Source organism: Sprattus sprattus (genome assembly GCF_963457725.1).
Source record: "Sprattus sprattus genome assembly, chromosome: 18".
In the NCBI taxonomy this organism is placed as follows: domain Eukaryota; kingdom Metazoa; phylum Chordata; class Actinopteri; order Clupeiformes; family Clupeidae; genus Sprattus; species Sprattus sprattus.
This window is the reverse complement of record NC_137916.1, coordinates 10,055,456-10,076,109: the sequence shown is the minus strand read 5'-3', so window position 1 is coordinate 10,076,109 and position 20,654 is coordinate 10,055,456. Positions and strand designations below refer to the sequence as shown.

The 20,654-nt window shown below is 43.1% G+C and overlaps 3 protein-coding genes across 3 annotated transcripts; 1 reads left to right on the top strand and 2 right to left on the bottom strand.

Annotated features, from left to right (window-relative positions):
- Positions 1 to 696: 696 nt before the first annotated feature.
- On the bottom strand, positions 697 to 6,662 carry foxred2 (FAD-dependent oxidoreductase domain containing 2; the record flags this gene model as incomplete). The annotated part of the gene is made up of 10 exons (XM_080856135.1): positions 6,526 to 6,662; positions 5,856 to 6,069; positions 5,367 to 5,672; positions 4,681 to 4,932; positions 3,955 to 4,296; positions 3,644 to 3,810; positions 3,236 to 3,401; positions 2,082 to 2,308; positions 1,098 to 1,268; positions 697 to 935 (listed from the first exon to the last, which is right to left on the bottom strand). The coding sequence occupies exons 2-10, from the start codon at positions 6,062 to 6,064 to the stop codon at positions 697 to 699; spliced, it is 2,079 nt and encodes a 692-aa protein (XP_080712261.1). The 5' UTR covers positions 6,065 to 6,069; positions 6,526 to 6,662.
- Positions 6,663 to 7,319: 657 nt separating this feature from the next.
- On the top strand, positions 7,320 to 10,140 carry hmox1a (heme oxygenase 1a; the record flags this gene model as incomplete). Its single annotated transcript, XM_080856095.1, is given in 9 exon segments — positions 7,320 to 7,367; positions 7,373 to 7,403; positions 7,406 to 7,456; positions 7,553 to 7,604; positions 7,903 to 8,014; positions 8,271 to 8,486; positions 8,612 to 8,884; positions 9,779 to 9,824; positions 10,016 to 10,140. Coding segments are annotated over 9 exon segments (954 nt in total).
- Positions 10,141 to 10,764: 624 nt separating this feature from the next.
- On the bottom strand, positions 10,765 to 18,669 carry mcm5 (minichromosome maintenance complex component 5; the record flags this gene model as incomplete). Its single annotated transcript, XM_080856964.1, has 16 exons — positions 10,765 to 11,037; positions 11,255 to 11,382; positions 11,531 to 11,673; positions 11,879 to 12,007; positions 14,852 to 14,964; positions 15,099 to 15,275; positions 15,370 to 15,435; positions 15,667 to 15,810; positions 16,101 to 16,212; positions 16,349 to 16,520; positions 16,648 to 16,817; positions 17,040 to 17,195; positions 17,555 to 17,727; positions 17,908 to 18,036; positions 18,153 to 18,279; positions 18,500 to 18,669. 16 exons carry the CDS (start codon positions 18,667 to 18,669, stop codon positions 10,936 to 10,938), a joined length of 2,211 nt encoding a protein of 736 aa, XP_080713090.1. The 3' UTR covers positions 10,765 to 10,935.
- Between the last annotated feature and the right edge of the window lie 1,985 nt (positions 18,670 to 20,654).

Genomic DNA, 20,654 nt, shown 5'->3' with positions numbered 1-20,654 from the left:
TTACACCAAAAATCCATTGAAACACATAGTAGCTAGCTAGCCTCACTGCTAATATGTATAACGGGAGCAAGCATATCTCACAGATATTGACGGCACATTCATTTTGAAAGAGGAACAGAGAAACGCGATTAAGGCATTTGTCGTTTGAAAAGATGTTTTTGCCGTCCTTCCTATCCTACGGGATCAGGTAAAAGTTTAATGTATCAGATGGTCATACTACGTTGCTCTAATTGGTTCTAGGTATCCAATTCAGCGAAGAGGCATTTTCTTTCCTGGTTCTTTGAAACACGCCCCATAATCACAGCCCAATGGGTCAGGATCAGACTCATATTCTGACTAGAATTATGAGTATGACATCGTCAGGCTAGACACTTCGTATTTACATAAAGTTAAAGGCTTCTGTAGAGACACAAATAAAATGTCACGTGTGACTGATGCTAAAGGAGGTTTGCATTATGATAAAAATATTGACTAATCGCAACATTTTAAATACAAAAAGTACGTCCACTTAAACACACATTTTAGGCACATACAACAGCCATAACAGTCATTATAATATAGTGTAACATACACACCCTTGCCACCAAAGGAAAATGCATCTTACAATGTAAACATTCAACCTCTTTGGAAAAAAAGGGAAAGAGAGGAGGTAGAGGAGGTCCAGACTTTCCCCAGATCTTTGGTTCTATTTAGATCTTATCGAAGTCCATCAAAGTTCATGGCGGATGTGACTGCAGCTCCAGTGTGGGGTAAGTACTGAGGAAGCTGGGTGTTTTTTCTGAGAACCTGAGGGTTCTGGAGGTCAGGCATGAGTCCAGCATCACGTGCATGTTTCCATAATTTCTGATTGCCCACAATCCCCTGCCTTTTGAGGTAACCCTGACGACAGAAGACAGGGGGCTTCTGACTGGTCAGAGATAATCGGAAACAGGATTCTGTGGAGGACAAAATATAGTGTGATATGCGCAGCAGAATCACAAGGTGAACAACACAACTTCAGAACATAGATGGTGAGCACAATGTATATTACGCTTAATGAAACTGAGTTTAACTTCCATAGTGTTAAGAATGGTATAAGGTTGCTATCACGGTCAGACCTGCATAGAATGTCCGGAGGTCCCTCTTGAAACAGTGTTCAAGGAAGCGCCGCAGTGGCTGGCTGTGAGAGATAGGCTGGTCCCACTCTGTTAGGAAGTCTTCGATCATGTGGTGTATTGCCTTGGGGCGTGGTAGTGGCCAGCCAACAGGGCGCAGACGCATGTCCTTTTCTGTGAATAATGTAAGGGAATGGAAATAGTTCAGTTTATTCATGCATAGTCTGAACAAAATTGATTATTCAGTCATTTCTAAAATGGTACCATGTTTCTAAAAATGCCTACAGTTGCCTACAGTGTGTGTTCTGATAGTCTTCCCAATGTAAGTGCCTGCCTACAGACCTCCAACATGGAAAAACAGTTAATTTAGCAAGGAACTATGATATTTATTTCATGAAGCCAAAACCAAATTGCGGACTGCATGTTTAAGGCTTATGCCACCATTAGCCTCATTACCTTGAGGCTAATGGTGGCATAAGCCTTAAACATGCAGTCCGCAATTTGGTTTCGGCTTCATGAAAGCCGCCAACAAGCTCAATAGCCAACCAAATGAAACCCCTCCCTTCCGTGTTCCTGAAGCACCGTGTTGATTGACTGGGGTTGTTTATGGCTCACTATGTTTGCTTCCCATTTACAATCGCCAGGACTGTGTACCGACACCTGAGTGGAAACACTGAATGGCCAGCTAGAGGACCGTGAGGAACAGTTTGCTAAATTTGACAAAAAAAGTGTATAGGATTAGAATCCCAGACTGCACCTTAAATGTTCTTTATAGATAAATCATAGTTTCAAAATGTGAAATATGATGATAGGCAGTTTCGATCTCTGTAAAGGGAAGAAAGAACTCCTACATTACTTTACCAAGTACGGGTATGTTTAAAAATCAAAACAAATCAATAGTAAATTAACCAATTTAAGCCTGAATCCCTGTGATACTAGCCTAAAACAGGTTTGATAAATATCTATTCCTACTTAGGTTAAGCTCACCAGTAGGTAGAGTGTCATAGTAATACAGAACTGGGTGAAGGAAGCTGGACTTCCAGGCCTGGGTCCACTCAGACTCTGCCCGGCCTGGCCCCAGACTGTCTGTGCGGTTCAGACCATACTGCAGGACCAGAACCAGCAGGCCCTTCTCTGGAACCCGATGACCAGAGAGAACAGGCAGCTGGGGCAGTGCCTGAACAGGGAACTCCTCCAGATACTCACAGTAGGATCTTAGCAGAGAGAAAGAAACCAAAGATATATCACCATTACGCAAATATTGAATGAAAGCAGCATGTCCATGACAAATTATTAAATTAAAGACTGAAAGACTGACAGCCTTGTTGCTTCCATCTGAAAATAAGATCGGTGATCCTATGTAACTGAAAGACAGGAAATCTTAAAGGGATAGTTCGGGATTTTTGACATGAATCTGTATGGCATCCCCATGACCAGTGTCATGCAATCACGCTGACTTACCCCCGGCAGCGTCCTGTGAGCAGAGTTCTCGTCCAGTTTTGGTCAAGCCAAAAGCAGTCCGGCAGGTTTGCTAGACCCAGCAAAATAAAACGTTTCTCTTCCCAAAACATTGGGAAAGTTGATTCGCCAAAGTTGCCTGAGAGAAACGTCCGTCACAGGAAAACGATGAAAACTGAGATCATCTTTGTTGCCACAACCTGGATAGTCGCAAGACTTCACCATTTTTTTACTCTCAGCTTTATGTCAATTTGATCAAATGTTGTCTCAGTTTTCCTGTGACGGACGTTTCTCTCAGGCAACTTTGGCGAATCAACTTTCGCGAATCAAACAGGTAGGCCCTAGCTGTGAGGTTGCGGTATCGCGCGTACTGAAAATAGGGCCAAGTGATAACGAGGTGTGACTTTTTCCACTACCATGTTTTTGGGATGCAAATATATCACTCTTTGGAACACATAATGTTTTGGGAAGAGAAACGTTTTATTTTGCTGGGTCTAGCAAACCTGCCGGACTACTTTTGGCTTGACCAAAACTGGACGAGAACTCTGCTCACAGGACGCTGTCGGGGGTAAGTCAGCGTGATTGCATGACACTGGTCATGGGGATGCCATACAGATTCATGTCAAAAATCCCGAACTATCCCTTTAAAGAAAATGCAAAGAGCCTTTATAGCCTTTTCTTACCCATGCAGTAAAACTACATCCCCCAGCACCCCGAACATTTGGTATGGTCCAGATGCTTCGTTAACCCTTTTCAGCAGCCAAGAGAGCAGCTGACTGGTTTGGAGCCTGGTGGCAGGCCAAGCATTGTCATGGTAACGTTGCTCTAGAACTCTGTGGACTGCACGCACTGAAACAAAACAGGACCAAGAGGGAAGAATAGTACAGTTAACCATCTGTATATAAAGAGGCTGTGATGCAGTTCCACTCCAGTTAGACCAGTGCATGAGAAAACATTCTGAGCTCCAAACCATGTCCTGATCTTATTGGAGTATTGCCTCAGTTAACCAAGCAACAGCATTAAAAGACCTATCATCTTAAGCAGCTGTTTTTTAATTATGTAAAAAAGGTACAAAAGGTGTTGAAAGGTACCTGTGTAACGGAAGCCATGCACAAATCCTCCAGCGGACATGCGGTAGTCACGGGAGTGAGCAGCTGTCCCCAGCACAAACATGTTCAGGGTTCCCCGACCCTCGTACCAAGCCGTGAGTTCCGGTAACCGACCTCTGGCACTTCTACTGTGGACAGGGCAAGCAGAGCTAAAAATGAAATAAAGGGGTTCGAGGTTATTCAGAAATGTGTTTTGTTGTTAAAGCATGTGATGAATTATTTATATGTTGCTACATTTAAATAATATAGCCAGTGATACTTTGTTATTTTATATTTGAAAAAAGAAATCTCACCCATCAAACACGGAGAAATTGAAGCGGAACCCAAGGCAGCGGATCACCCGGTCATAAGGCTGACGAAGGGAGAAGTTGTCGTTGTGGTAACCCGGCAGGTTTTCTGCTTTGACTTTGGCGCTGTGGTTCCTGGAGCTGTCATCCAGAAGTTCGGCCAGCGTTAGGAACAGCTGACCCCTCCCCTGGCCATCCTTAGCCCTGCTCTTCTTCCTATTACCTCCTGCTCTTCTTCCTCCACTCCCTCTTTCTCTTGTCACGATTGCAATATCCTCCAGGCTTCCCTCCACAAGGCCATCCAGGGACTTGAGCTGATACGTGTCCAGTAGCTCATTGTTCACGGCCCTTAAGAGAATATGGGTCACATAACACACACAAAGCTTCAGTGCTCAGCAAAAGAGCTACAGGCCTGACAGGAGGATATAAATATACCAAAAAGCAAAAGAATAAAAGGAAGATGTAAGCATTTAAAACACAAAAGAAAGTGCTTCAAATATGAAAAATGTGACTTGAGAATCAAATTCAGCTCAGGGAGGTAATTTGTTGTAGTATTCTTTTCAATGCTGCATAATGTAACCACATATGTACCGATGCATATGCCCTGTATGTTAATAAATGCTCTGTACTAATGTGCTAATAGCACAATAGCTAAAGGCTAAACAATGCAGCGTGTTCAATATAAAAAAATAGAGAGCAGAACACAATACAAATAAATCTGTCAGTTCACACCTCAGGTCTCCAACATAATGCGTCTGCCAGGCTAGTCTCACAGGATTTGGGCTGTACAGGTGCACACGACTCGCTCTACCCATGATGCTCTGGGCCGTCTCAAAGGCAGCGTTTCCCTTGCCCAGAATCAGGACAGCTTGGTCCCTATACTCCTCAGGATCCACAGGAATGGACTCATAACCCTCCACTAGATCTGACCCCACAAAATCCACCTGCTGAGGTACCCACAAACCAGTGGACACCAACAGAACACTGTGGGTAAGAGAGAGAAGAAGAGAAGAAAACATGCATCTCTCATTGCATCTCTCAAATGGGAGGTAAATAGGATGCTACATCCCCACTGATAGAGCATGGGAAAAACTATTTAATAATTCCTTTAATAATTCATAATGTAATATATAAAATGTGCATTTTGCACATTGCACAACAACTCTGAGTAGATGATGCACAACTAGCAAAAATGTCATCTTGTAAGAACATGGCACCTTGTAAGTAACCTGTCAGGATCTATGTGATAAACTCTATCACTATATGCAGCTCAATTACTGAGAAAATGTATGTTTTCCCTGTGTCAAACACCAATTGTGTTCAAAAGCCTCAGTTAAATAACCTAATACAAGTATAAGTATTAAGTCTCATAAACCAAAGCACCACATACACACACACACACACACACACACACACACCTGCATTTGTAGATAGATCCATACTGATCAGTCAGGATGTACCCTCTTTTACTGCTCAGGTTAGTGGCCCGGATCTTCCCAATGTCCACTCCATACCGCACCTTAAGTCCCAATTCTTTCACATACATGGAGAGATAGCGGGGGAAGTCATCTGCTTCTGGGTACAGTTGACGACTGATTCGCTGAAACAGCAAGTCTGGCCTGTCACTCAACAGAGAGTTCCAATCATGGCGCAGATTGAACTCCCGGTTCTTCCTCCCAGTGTAGATCTTGTTGATGCTAATGAGTTTTCGGTGTCGTGGATAGCTAGGGAGATAACAAAATTGGAAGTGTTAACAGTGCAGTGCACAACAAAGTAAAAAGCTAATACAAATATTGTGACAGACCACCAATCCCCCAATCAGGTTCTTTCAAACGTTAAATGAACTAGAACTAACAAATTAAGTATTTGCAAGAGCATTTCCCCCAAATTAAAAGGAATACACTAACACATTGAAAAAGCTCCCAGGGCCAGTGTTCCTCTCCAAAATGATATAGTCCCTCCCACTTTTCTCCAGGAAGTGGCCCATCTGAAGGCCTGCAGGTCCAGCCCCCAGAACACAGTAGTCATGGTGATGGGTGCTGTTGGGACCCAGCTGCTCCTCAGGGTGACAGCTGATGAGTGTGTAGAGAAGAGGCAGGAGAGGAAAGAAGTCCATTGGATCTAAGGAGATACGTAGGAGACAGGAGACAGAAATGCTCATGCAAGTAATGGTTATGCAGACTGTCCCCTGCCACAGTCACCACACCTAGTTCAATAGTGTTTTCAACAGAGCAGTCATCAGATATTCCCTTTCACAAAATAGACATTAGACTACACGACTTCTATTCTTTTACAAAATAAACATCTGCGCTGCAGTGGCGAATTAACTGGTGATGTTACAGTGGCATTACGGTCTTTCTCTAGACGAAAGTATACTGAACAAACAGCCGCTAACAGTTTACTTTTTAACCAAGAGATGCTTGGTAAAGGGCCCTGAGGATATGGATCCACGCGGTGTGCTTCAAGCAGCACCCAACTCCGATGCTTGTCTCCGGGGAGCCGTCTCATCACTACTCCCGAGAATGATCCGCAGCACAGCGACATCCCCAGAGAAAATACAGTTCTTATGTTGTTTACCTTTCGATGGAACCGATCCCAATCCTGTGCAAAAGCAAGAAACGAATATGATAAAGCTCCACAAGCCCTACATTTTGGCGTTGCTATTCTGGTTTTGTAACGCTGCATGAAACAGCTGGAAGAACCTCTCAAATCACAGAACTCCGTCAGCCCTGTTGTCCAATAGAAGGTCTCATACATAATACTGGGCGTGGTTAAATCCGATTACATTTTCCCACAGCAGGGCAAATGTTTTGATACAAAATTAAACGTGTTTGATGTGTCATTATAATATTTGCAGAGTCGTGTTGATCATCTTTCAATTGTACAAGTATTTGCGTTTTTCTGCTGTCACCTGCAGGATCTTTATAAGAGACAGTGTTGTGTTTCGCAACACAAACTTGACCACTTCTTCAGCTGTGGGCTGTATGTCGTTAAAAGTTAAATGAATACAATAAAATACAGTGTAGCGAAGGAAAAGAGCTGTTCACCCTGGTTCTTTGACTTTGTGGTCAGGGTACAGGTTTGGTACCCCATATACATGGCTTCAAAGCCAGGTGGGCTGGCTGCTTTGCTACACACGGTATTATAATAATTGTATGAGGACTAGGCCTAGGTCCCCTGTATCAGAAATCAGATTCTATAACAATTGTGTCTGAACACTGAGGAGTTGTAGGATACTGGCAAAGCACAAATATTGTGCTGACATAGTATTGTGAAATTAATTTATCTCTGAGTCACGATCCAGTACACTTTTAAACTAGTCACCAAAACAAAAAACACGCCTGGTCATGGTAAGCTGCGGCAAATGGGAAATGAGTCAACAATCTCAGTTCCTCTTGCTTCCCAACAGAGGGGCAGGATATAAAAGAGCACTGAAAGCCAAACAGTTCCTAACTCTTAACTCAAAGAAGAAGCTACTTTATTTTGCAGATACACCAAAGGACTCAAGGTACAGAAGAAAATACTGATATTCAAGAATGTGAATACAAGCAGCTGTCTTTTGGTGAGGCCTACTTTTAATTATAAAGAATTTAATCTGTTTCAGACATGGAAGTTGCTAAGAGCAGTCGCAGAGATGACACCAAAATCACTGACAGGTAATGGAGCACCACAACCTTTTAAATTGTGCTATTGTTCTTTCATCCACATACTGGGTGTCTCAGCCCTGCTAAGTATTATTTTTCCCCTGGGAAAGATAGAGGACACTGTCTATTTATATCTTTTCAAGGAATTGTAACGTCTTAGTTTGTCTTTGTTTTGAATTTCTGATTTTCAAATTGATCAAAATATTTTTTTTTACTCTATTCCTTCGTGTCATCCTCACCATCTCAATGTAATGCTGACCCTTGACTGGTGGTTATGTTGATGTGAAAGTTTGTTTTTATTCCTCTGTAGTGACCTGTCAGAGCAAATCAAGGCAGTGACCAAGGACAGCCATGTTAGGGCTGAGAACACACAGCTGATGTTGAACTACCAGAAAGGAGAGATAACACTCAGTCAGTATAAGGTGACTGACGTCTGTACGACTCTTACATTACACTTTCCTTTATTTCCCATGCTCTTTGCTCAAAATAGGGCAGCACACTTACAACAATTCAACAAGTTGGGTTAATGCCCAGTCATAACAGCAGATATTAAAGCATTTATCTGGTCATAAAACTTTAAATGTTTTACATGAACAGTTTTGGATTATGTCAAGGATCCCAAAGGATCAAAGACAATAATTTACATTTAATCTTTAAAACTTTTTTTTTTGTCTGCAGCTCCTACTCTGCTCCTTGTATGAGGTCTACCGTGCACTGGAGGATGAGCTGGACAGGAGTGCTTCACACCCGAGTGTGGTCCCCATATACTTTCCCCAGGAGCTGGCCCGAGTGGAGACCCTGGAGGAAGACCTGGAGCACTTCTTTGGTCCTCACTGGCGCAAAAGAATCACTGTGCCTGCTGCAACTCAAAGATATGTCCAGAGGCTCAGAGAGGTATGAAGACAGTATAAGAATTTATGAATTCTATCGGATACAAATAGTATTTACCCACCTATTACTATTACCGGAAACAAGTACCAGCAAGACTCTGTCTCTATAATATTATTTTGCCAAAACAGATTGGAAAACAGAATCCAAGGCTCCTGGTGGCTCATGCATACACCCGTTACCTGGGCGACCTTTCTGGGGGTCAGGTCCTGAGTCGCATAACCCAGAAGTCTCTGGGGCTAAGCAGTAAGGAAGGGCTGTCCTTCTTCTCCTTCCCGGGCGTACCGAGCCCTAACCGCTTCAAGCAGCTCTACCGCAGCCGCATGAACAGCATCGACCTGACCAAAGAGGAGCGCAAGGAGCTGCTGGATGAAGCCGTCGGGGCCTTTGAGGCCAACATCGAGGTAAGCGGAACAGACGCCAGATGCTGTTTCGGTTCCCCCCTGTTGAGTTCTCACCATAGGGCCCCAGTGCTCTGGAGGTGATGCTTATGGGAGTGGGAAGAGCCTGTGTTAGTAGCTCTCAGGCATGCTGCATACACTTTCTCCATAGCAGCTCAACCCTGAAGGCATGTGAACAGGACAGCTAACAACAACAGCATAACAATTTCAGTAAAGATGTCAGGGCTGACAGGCAGAAACTTCTGATATACCAAAAATTAAGAGACCACTTCAAAATTATCAGTTTCTCTGGTTTTACTATTTATTGGTATGAGATAAAGAAAAAGTTAACATTTTAGTTTTATTCTATAAATTACTGACAACATTTCTACCAAATTTCAAATAAAAATATTGTCATTTAGAGCATTTATTTGCAGAAAAATGACAATTGGTCAATAGCAAAATAAATGGAATGTTTTCAGATCTCGAATAATGCAAAGAAGTTCATATTCATTCTTAAACTACACAATACTAATGCTTTAACTTAGGAAGAGATCAGAAATCTATATCTGGAAACACAGCATTTTTGTTATTTTGACCAATTGTCATTTTTCTGCAAATAATGCTCTAAATGACAGTATTTTTATTTGAAATTCAGTTGAAATGTTGTCAGTAGTTTATAGAATTAAACAAACATGTTAATTGTACTCAAACACATACCAATAAATAGTAAAAAAAGAAAAACTGGTCTCTTAATTTTTTAATAATAATAATGTCACATGGGAAGGGAAAAGAGGAATCATGAAAGTCTATGTAAGCACTTTCGAGAATAGATGACCCAAAGGGGCATTCATGGGGCAGGAATCTGATATCATCTGAGTTTGCTGATCTAATAACCCTGTTTTCCCCCCTCATCAGATGTTTGATGACCTACAGAAAATGTTGAGTCTCACTGACGACACAGGTACGATTCCTATTTTTCTCCATATTGCTCCTTAAAAAAATTATATTCCAAAAGCATAATGGAATTTAACAACATTAAAGTTGGTGCCCTTTTCAAATCACCCACATCTCAGAAAGTAACTTATATCAAGATAGTATTTCTTAATGGAAATTTCCCATGGACTGATCCCTTGGTAATTCTTGCTTGTGCAGCTGTGTTGAAGAAGGATGAGACCAAAGCCACCAATCAGAAGACTCTGTACCATCCTATATTTCAGTTCACCGTGGTTGTATGTGTCGCCTTGGCAACAGTTGGCATGGGGATGTATGCCTTTTAATTTTTTTTTAAAACATATTTTGGTAGTGTACATTTCTGTACTGGCCCTACTTATATTTTTCCCACATCATTGAGGCAAGTTTTAAGATGAGGTAAAATACTTTTAATGGCATTACCTAAATTGCACATATTGACAGCTGTTAACCTCTATTGCTGGTGTCTGAAGTGTGCAAACATTACCTGTAAAAATGAAACTGTAAATAAACTTGAAAATTCAAAATATTGTCAATACATTACCACATGATTAAATAAAACAAATTGAGAAAGCATTTTGATGCATCTATGTCATGCTTTATATAGCCAAATGACAAAGGACAAAGAATTAACAATAATTTTCTTTATTTTTTGCCACAAAATACAAAACACACAGTCCTCTTTATTAATTGATAACAGTTTTATATATCTAGTGCTGTGCTTTCTTCATCATCATTTTTCATAACTAGAACTGTCACCACAACATCACAAAGCGTAGTCGTCATGGAGAAACATGGGTTCGCATTCAAACGCCACAATTTGCATGTTTGAACTTGGCAAGTTTTTTTTCATCCACCAGGTGTCAAATGTTTTGTTTCAGAAGCTTATCCTATTCAGGATATCAAGTATCTAAACATATACCACACCCCTTCTGTCTATTTACAAATACATGTGAAGTAATACATGATGCCTTTACATGGACTCCCTCACAACCTATGGTCCAACATAAGCCACAACTGGGAATCACCAGACTGCTATTTCGGTCTGCCCCAAAGAAACCTCCAAAAAGCAGACCTATATAGACCAGAGACATCCAGCAGCTCTACTTGACTCTGTAGAGAACCTTCCTCTGCATACGGTGCTGAAGCTCTCCCCTCCTCAGCATGAGGTGAAGCACCTTTAAGATGGCATGATCCGGGTACTTCTGCAGAGTCAAAACCGAAGAGGAAGAGGGAGAAAAAGGGTTCTGTTAAAAGAAGCTGGGCAAAGGCAAGTGTTTTCTTTCCGTAACAGAAGCATTAGATATTCATAGTAAATACCAATACTATTGCCCAGAGATCACTTTGCTGTCTGCACAAGCCATTCATTCCTGATGATGTGCGTGCTGGTGTACATAATATACAATGCCACGTGTCCCACACCTGTTTGGTGAAGTCCTGGATGATGCTGTGCTCAGACACCTGGGAGCCAATGGCGAAGCGCCTCTTCATCTGCTTCTCGATGCGGGAGAGCATCTCCTGGTCCTCCTGAGATGTGAAGCCCTCAACGCCTGCCAACCCAGCAGCAAACACACTTAACATCACAATGACGTACATTTATGTGAAAACATAACATTTCTAAATTTGTGTAATCCCATGACAATAGAAGTGTTTAAAAAGACTAATAAAAAAAACACACACACACACACACACACACACCTGAGAGGCTGCCAGAGTTGGCTGCGTCAAGTGTGGACACCTGGAACAGGCGGAGGGCCTCGTCCACCTCCTCCTCTCCAGCCACAGGCTGCAGTTTCATTTTGGCCAGAGACTCAGCGATGCGCACCACGGCCTCCAACTGCCTGCAGGGAGGACACAGGGTTAGGGTTACACCACGCTCATTACGGTGTCAACCCTAAACCGCACTTGGGCCAACACCGGTAGCAGTGACATGTTTAACTGAGTACACAAAACAGTATAAAAATGGGGCAGTCTCTTTTGCTAGTTTGTAAAAGTGGGTATGACCTTAACTGTGTAAGACTGGTTGAGAGGCCAGGTGTGGCTTACCTGACTGTGATCGGGATGGATGCTCTCTTGTCGCTCTCTCTCTCGTGCTCCCTGGCTCCGCTCCTCATCACCACGTAGCGGTTCTTCAGCTTCTCTGCCGCCGCTGCAGACAGACGTGGACCGCACTTCCTGTTGGGAGAGAAGATGAAAGAATACAAAATAAAGTAACGACGCCTTCCCCCTTCCTGTGCGATGACAGCTCACTGAATCAACACAATCAGGGCCCTGTTCGGCGTACAACTGAAGCTAAGATAATTAATTTAGCTCGCGACATGAGATAATATAGCTCGCTAAATGAGAACAGGCCAAGCCGGTCTGGCGACGTGCGCTAAAATAAAAAATTGTCTAGTTAAGTTATCTCGTCAGCTAAATCGCGCGTGCACGTCCTGCTTCAAAAGGCAGGAAAGGTCGATCACCAAAACCATGATTTTTAATAGTCTAAACTCAAAGAAAAATAATCATTTTTGTCTCCGCTGAGGCAGGATATGACCATGAACGCGTTATGAAGAATTCAAGACCATAATCATAGCAAAATTCAAAACTGCCGCGGTTTTGACACCAATATAAGAAACTGTGTATAGGCTGACTAATCCGTGATATTTTTTCCGATGTGGAATATGTGACTTTGGTGTAGTGGGTTAGAGTTCATGGATTGCATGCAACAGATCGGTGGTTCAACCCCCTTCGCCTCCGCAATAAATGTAGTTTTACATCTCCTTGTAAATCGCTTTGAATAAAGCCGTCTGCTAAATGACTGAATGTGAATATGTTAATAAGAAATTCAATAAATTGAAGCAATGCAAATAAATAGTGTTTATTTCTCCCTTCTTATCATGTATCCACCTTACCATCCACATCCACCCTTCACTACTGCACAAAAACTAGACACGTTTGCAAAACTAAAGGTTTGCAATGATGTAAGTTAATGTAGGTAAAACAACTTCAGCCAATATCTCCGTAATGGAGATGGGTTATGTGCTCAAATGTCCTGGGATCAAAGAAAACGTTAGTAGGCTATTCATGTGCAAACTAAAAATCACGTCTCAGGCTGCGAATGAAAGTTATTTCGGGTTTATCAACTCTACCAATGTCATAATTTTGAGTGCTTTGCAGTGGCGGTTTTAGACACGGGCCACCAAGCCACGTGGGGGGCGGAACGACCAATTAAATAAATAAATAATAATCTGGGCTGCAAAGCGGTTTTCTATTATCTATCATATCACTGTGTGGGGAATTGGCGAATTGGCGCCCCCTGCGGCTGCAGGCGCTCCTGCTTGCGCCCCTGCTTGCTAAGAAGGTGACATCTATGTGTGAAAACGGGGAAGGGGAGGGAGCGCGGGGGAAAAGTTCACCTTGGAACAGACAAGTGGGGGAACGGGGGGGGATCAACTGTAGGCTATAGAGCAATACTCTAATACAATTAGTGGGCGCAAGTCAGTCACACCTCGACTTTCTTGCAAAAAACGCACATTCATAATATTATAATTACAGGCCTATAATTCCTGCATGTTTTTTGTTTTTCTGAATTGTGTGAAGTGGCTTATACAAATAGGTAATGCTGAACGATTAAGTGTCACCAAGGGCAAGGTGAATTGGTTTAGTCTAAACTTCTGTACGAATGACAGTGTTGGGGGGATGGGACATTTGTTGATTGTCGAGTGCAAAATAAGCACAAAGATGGATAGAAAAAGGCAAAAGCCATCAGGAGCGCATTTTCGAAAAAAAAGAAAATAAGAAGAGGAGAAACGATCTAACAAAAAGGTATGCCACTATGTTCTCTCTGTATGATTATTACAGTATCCATGTCATGATGAATGGCTAATGTTAATTGGTGGAATAACTCTTACATTTGTTAGCCTGCTAATATGATGCCTATGATTATACAACAATAATTCGGTTTTAACTCAATAAACACGAGTTCTAATTTCACGATAAGATTGTGCTTTGCAACAAAACTGATACACGTTCAGTTATTATTTATTTCCATCATTTCAGTTGACGTTGGGCCGTGTAATAAGCCAACGGAATGTTCATCTTCTGAAGGCAGTTTCAAAGACCGAACATTTGCCATTCGCTCCATTTCGTGACAAAGTATAGTTTACCAGTCATAAGTCAAATCTATAGAATTATATGCAGTAATCAAGCAGCTAATTGTTCCTCCCTGAAAGATAGGTTAATATAGCGTCTTATGGCAGATATTTAGCATGTAGGCAGTAAGGGCATGTTTATTTAAATTTGTTTATTTGAATTCATGGATGTTTTGTATAGAGTTATATTGTAGCCTCCGGTCTTTTGATGTCAATTTCAGGGGCACTTCTAAAATATTTTGGAGCATCCTCTGCCACTGGTCATTGGAGGGCTCGGAGGGGTCTCGCCCGGGGTGTTATTCCATGTAGAACCGCCACTGGTGCTTTGTTCTCCGCATCGCCGACATTACAAAAAGTGAAGACATTCAATGTTCGACGGTCGTGTATGCAATAAATGTCTCGAGAAGGTCTTTTAAATTAATTATTCCTTGTCGGGTGGATCGGTAACGCTCCTACAAGAACTCATCATGATGGACAAATGGATCTTCTTGGCGATCACAAAGAACTCTTCCTACGCTAATCAAACTATTAATATGACTCCTTGTCAGGGATCCCTCCTTTTGGCGTGGGTGTGGCAACTAGTTTAGCCAGCTAAACTTTGGTTAGCCTGCCCTGGAGCAGGTTAGTGCTAAGCGATTAATTACCATGGTTATTGAGCAGAAGTTGGTTCGGCCAACTCGATAAAGCGGTGTTGTCTTTTTTTTGCCAGGAATTTAGCTCGCTAAACCGCTTAGCGAGCGTCGCCGAACAGTACCCAGAACTGAGACACTAAACCTGAACTTTTAGCCTAATGCTGCATGGTTTGGGAACACAATGAAGAGATCAAGAAACTGGTGATGTGTCAGTGACTTAAGGATGAAGCTGATAGAGAGGGGCTGTAACTCACGCTCTGGCATAGCCAATGAACTTCTTCAGCATGGCCAGCGGGATCTCCCCCTCCACACCATCCGACTGGGTCTGGGCACTCAGGTGGACATTCATCACGTGGCGGGCCAGAGTCTGAGCACAGAACAGCAAACACACTTAGCATACTGAACAAAAACACACTTAGCATACGGAACACAAACACACTTAGTGGGAGGGGGGGGGGGGTACATGTTAAGATCATGGAAATGGCAATCAAGCTCACTGACCATGTCCCTTTGCTGGTCGTGATGGTCTTTGACGATGAAGATCATGTCGAAACGGGACAGAATGGTGGGCATGAAGTCAATGTTGTCTTCGCCCTTGGTGTCGTCCCAGCGGCCAAACACGGAGTTGGCAGCTGCCAGCACAGAGCAGCGAGAGTTCAGAGTGGTGGTGATGCCAGCCTAGAATGGGCAGAGTAGACAAATGTTACACAATGACAATCATCAGTTGTACTATACCCAGGGTAATGGTGTTGCACATAGTAGCATAACATACCTTTGCAATGGAAATGGTCTGCTGTTCCATAGCCTCATGGATGGCAACTCTGTCATCTTCCCTCATCTAGAAGAAAGGAGGCATTGCATTGCTTAGAAGTCATGAACCGAATCATTCAAGTGAGAGAGCCCTCACAATATATCTTTCAGCATTCTTTACTAAACAACTTTAACACATTTTATAGCCTTCAGGAAAAGGGAATCAACTTCTCAACATTGACTGTTCCTGATCCTCTGTGCAACAGACTACACGAGGGCACACAAGAGAAAGACATGGTACGGGCAGCCCCATCCTCACCTTGTCAAACTCATCAATGCACACCACACCGCCATCAGCCAGCACCATGGCTCCTCCCTCCATGATGAACCCACGTGTGTGGGGGTCACGCAGGACTGAAGCAGTCAGACCAGCAGCACTGCTGCCCTTCCCTGAGGTGTACACCTGAGAAGAGCAGAGAGAGGGACATTACAAACACAACACCTAAAAGCAGAACACATAACAAAACAACCATAGAACTTATAGGTAGTTAAAACGGCAGCCATTAACTATCGGCTGCCATTCACAATATCCAAATAGCTTCACACAAAAAAATCAGTTTGTTCACTATGCATGTTTGCTGCTACCATCAAGCACAATCCAGACTAGAGCTGCAATTTCTGTAGGAATCACTGTTATTAGTCAAATAAGACATAAGACTGTTTGCAGTGGTATATTTTCACATGTTGCCTCACCGCAATAGGAGAGCACCTCTCCACAAACTTCAGCAGCTGGGACTTGGCTGTTCCTGGATCTCCCAGCATCAGCAGGTTGATGTCACCCCTGCGAGTGAGTCCATCTGGAAGCCTACGTTAAAAAACATTCAAAGATACAACATTGAAATTTCAATTACCCTAGGACATTGTAAGTTAACTGGACAAGTACAATTTCATTGTGACCAGATCAGGGGTAAAAGCATCCATGCCCCCATCTCCCCACTCACCTCTTCCTGGACCCTCCGAACAGCAGGCAGGCGATGGCTCTCTTCATGTCATCACTGCCATAGATAGAGGGAGCTATGGAGCTGGAGAAGGAGGAATAGATGTCGGGGGAGGCAGCCAGGGAGCGAAGCTCCTCTTCCTCCTGAGGGCTGACTGAGCTTGTGGCTCCACGACCTGTTAAGAATGAGTTCAGAGAGTGATTTCAGTGCCTTTGGTCCCACGTACAGGTGATTGCATTATTAATGATTGCTATGCAGAACCAGTGCAGGAGTAGTTCTCAATCGGCGGTGCCACTCACCACCTGCTCCATCCATGTCCACCTGGATGCCCACCACACGCAGGTAGGCAGCGCGGATGCCCACCCCCGCTCCCTTGTCACGCCCCTTGGCCTTTGTGGCTGCGCCCTTCTTGATGGAGTAGATGCCCATGATGGTCACCCTGTTCCCTGGCACCACACGGTCACAGAGATACCTGGGGACAGAAAGGGCAAGATTTGGTCAAATTTATATCTGTGATTCTTCATAACGGAAGCACTTCTTTCGTTCTGCTTTTCCATTTCAGCTACAGAGTACAAAGACCTTCACCCACTGTTCCTTCTCCATCTTCAGTAACAAAGCAGAGTGTGGAACTCCAGAGTTGCCTTCGGTGTTCATAAATCATTTAATTCTATGCTGTGTGACGCTAAGGCCCTACCTGTCACAGTACAGCTGCATGTGTCGGGGCATCTCTCCGTGAGGGACGGCGTCTGGTGACTCCTGCAGCCGCTGCGTCTGGAAGTCCACGCATACGCATCGGTCTGGAATGATGAAGTACGGATCCATTGGACACTTCGCACGGCCTGCTTGGTCCCTGTGGGACAGAGGAAGGGGAAGAGGTTTAACATGTGTTACATTCAGATAAAGCTTGATTATCTTGATTCACTAAAAAAATATATAATATAGACACTTGTTTGGGGTGTCTTTTCTATAACTCTACACACAGAGGGATACTAATGTGGGGGGGGGCACAGTGGCACAAGCAGTAGCCCCAACCATATAACAACAACGCCCACAGGGACACGGGTTCGAATCTGACCCGCTGTCATTTCCCAACCCCACTGCCCACCTTTTCTCTCCATCACATTTCCTGTCCAAACCTTCACTGTCCTCTCTCATTAAAGGCAAAAAGCCCAAAAACAAATAAATAAAAAAAAGGATAGGAATACTAACGTGTTGCATTTGCGGGGGAGCGCGTAACCCTGCAGGCCGGGGGGGATGGCGATGTTGCTGAGGACCGAGCGACAGCCACGGCACTGCAGACACACACGGGTGGCCTTGGCCCGCACCGGCGTGGAGGAGATGATGATGCCAGGGATCTTCACCAGACGGGACACCTGCTCCGACTGAAGAGAACATGGCATTCAACTAAAGTGGTAACTTTAGCCAGTCACGCCTACATTTTCTGAGTAGTTATCATTTATTTTCCTACTAAGCATCAAGTGCAGGCATGTATCACAGTCAACAATACGTAACAATCTGAAACATTGGAATAAAACTGGAGGCAACAGTGGGCTCTGTTTTACCTTCAGACTGCGAATGTTGAGAGGGTGGGCATCACTCCTCAGCATGACCTGGATGTCTTGCACAGCCTCATCTTCTACAGGACGAGGGCGAGTCACCTCATCAGCAACTTCTTTGGCAGCTTCCTCCAGCTGTGACGTAAACCAAAGATTTACACACAAACAGAAGACAAAAATATATATTGTATAATCACTTGCACTATATTGTCCAAAACACTGAACTCATGAATTGGATTATTTCACATTACCAGTGGCAGATTATCTGTGGGCAGCTTGTACAGGCAGTCAGAGAGATCTTCATCAAAGCTGGCCAGATCCTCCATTTCAACATCTATCCAGTACTCCCCTAGAGTGTAGTGTCTCTTCAACTCATCTCTAAGGAACAGAGAAAGACGGATTAAAAAGTACACATACAGCATACATGTGTTAGGGAAGCTTTGCGACTAATGGTTTAATTTCCAATCTGGATTCTGGCTAACTAGCTGGCATAGCATACCTAACTTTAACCTTAGTCAGCTAATGTTAGCAATGAGTTCAGTGAGGCCATCTAAAAATTGGAGGCAAGTTATGCCAGTACAAATGTATAAAGCCTTACCTGTATTTGTATGTGAATCCAGTGCGGTCGGTACCAACTCGAAACTGCCTAAGAAATTCGCGAAATCTTTTCTTTATGTGACTCCTTTTCAAGGATCCCTCATCTCCAATTGATTCTCCACCGCCGAAACTATCACTGAAGTAGATTCCTGGGTTATCAAAACCGGACATTTTGTTCAGATTGCTTTAGGATGTATCCTACTGAAAACCGCTGTTGATAATCCTAATGGTAACAAATCACTTAAACGTGTTCTTGCGGAAAAAAATCTGTTTATTCCCACTTCGTCACACGTTTGCGTACCCCTCTCAGCAAACAATACCCAACACACTCTGTAACTTTCGCGGCAAAACTTTGCGTCACTTTCCATTAGGAGCCCGCCCCCTGTTCTTCTTGATGTTCTCATTGGCTGTCATAGTGAGTCAAGTTCGCGGGAATAGCGACATGTGACTGAAAGGAGGAGCTTAGTGGGATTGTTGGCGCGAAATCTTTACAGGTTAGTTCAGATACATTACAAAGGCTTGAAAATAACGCTTTAATTCGTTTGGTCGAAGCAGAATCCCACCAGCAATTCACCGACGCAGTTCTCAAGTTACACATAATGTCAACGTGAGTGGATAAAGTCCGATTTTCTTGGTTAGGGTTACACAGTATAGCTCTATCTCACTGCCTTTGTCCTTGTAAAATAGGTCTAATGGAAGATAGAAAGGTCGCATGATTAGCCAGTACCCTCTGTTAATAAAACAACATCCATCTCCTTTTAATGACTGTGAAATATATCCCATGATGTTGAAATAAAACAGATAAAGGTCGTCCACTTATAATTGGTTTAATGTTTAACAGCATGGTGAATTAAGATGCAATATTAGATTGCCTCTTTCGTAAAGTATGCTTAACAAAAATTACTCCTGCAGCCAGATGTACTGTCTGTAAGGTAATTATGCTATCTTGATTCAGTATCTAGCGTTGAAGGTTGCCCTGCATGTGTTCACTGTTTAACAGCATACTGAAACTGAACCAACATGAAAGATTAGATGGCCTCTCCTTTCCAGGAACAAACATACATTGTCCCAAGCATAAGACTTAAAGGCACAGACCTTGATCCTGGTGAAATATGATGATGTTTGAGTTCAGCAGCCAATCAGGTACACCCCTTCTGAAGTATCGCCTGGACTAGTGTATGGTGTTGTCTGGGCTTTTTCGAAAATAGCAAAGGAATATGAATAAATAACTGTTTTCAGAAATTGTCAACAGCGCCCATGTTGCCCAGATATCTACAGTGCCCTCCACAAATATTGGCACCCCTAGTGAATATGAGCTAAACAGGCTATAAAAAAAAATATGTCTTTGCTGTTTATCCTTCCAGTCTTTCACTCGAAATATACACAAAAATCTTACCTTTTCATTGAAGAAAAATTGTTAAAAGAAAAAAAAAAACATTGACATTAAATAAATATTTTCCCCCAAAACATGTGTGCCACAATTATTGGCACCCCTTAATGTAATGTTTTGTGCAGCCTCCATTTGCCAAGATAATAGCTCTAAGTCTTCTCCTATAATGCGTGATGAGGTTAGTGAACACATGGCACGGGATCTGAGACCATTACTACATGCAGTATCTCTTCAGATCCTTCAGAATCTGAGGTCAACGTTTGTAGACTTGGCTACAGCTCATCCCACAGATTTTCTATGGGGTTTAGGTCAGGGGACTGTGATGGCCATAGCAAAACCTTTATTCTGTGGTCGGTGAACCATTTTTGTGTTGATTTTGAGGTGTGCCTAGGATCATTGTCCTGCTGGAAGGTCCAACCACGGCCCATTTTAAGGCTTACTGGAGGGGGCTTTTAGGTTTTCATTTAATATCTGCTGGTATTTGATGGAGTCCATGATACCATGTAACCTAGCAAGATGTCCAGGGCCTTTGGAAGAAAAACAGCCCCACAACATCAAAGATCCGCCACCATACTTCACATTGGGTATGGGGTGCTTTTCTATATGGCTATCTTTCTGTCTACGCCAAACCCACCTTTGATGTTTGCCAAAAAGCTTTATTTTGGTCTCATCTGACCATATAACTTGGTCCCATTGAAAGTCTGACTTACATTTGGCAAACTGTAGGGGCTTTAGTTTGTTGTTGATTGACAGCAGTCTTTTTTCT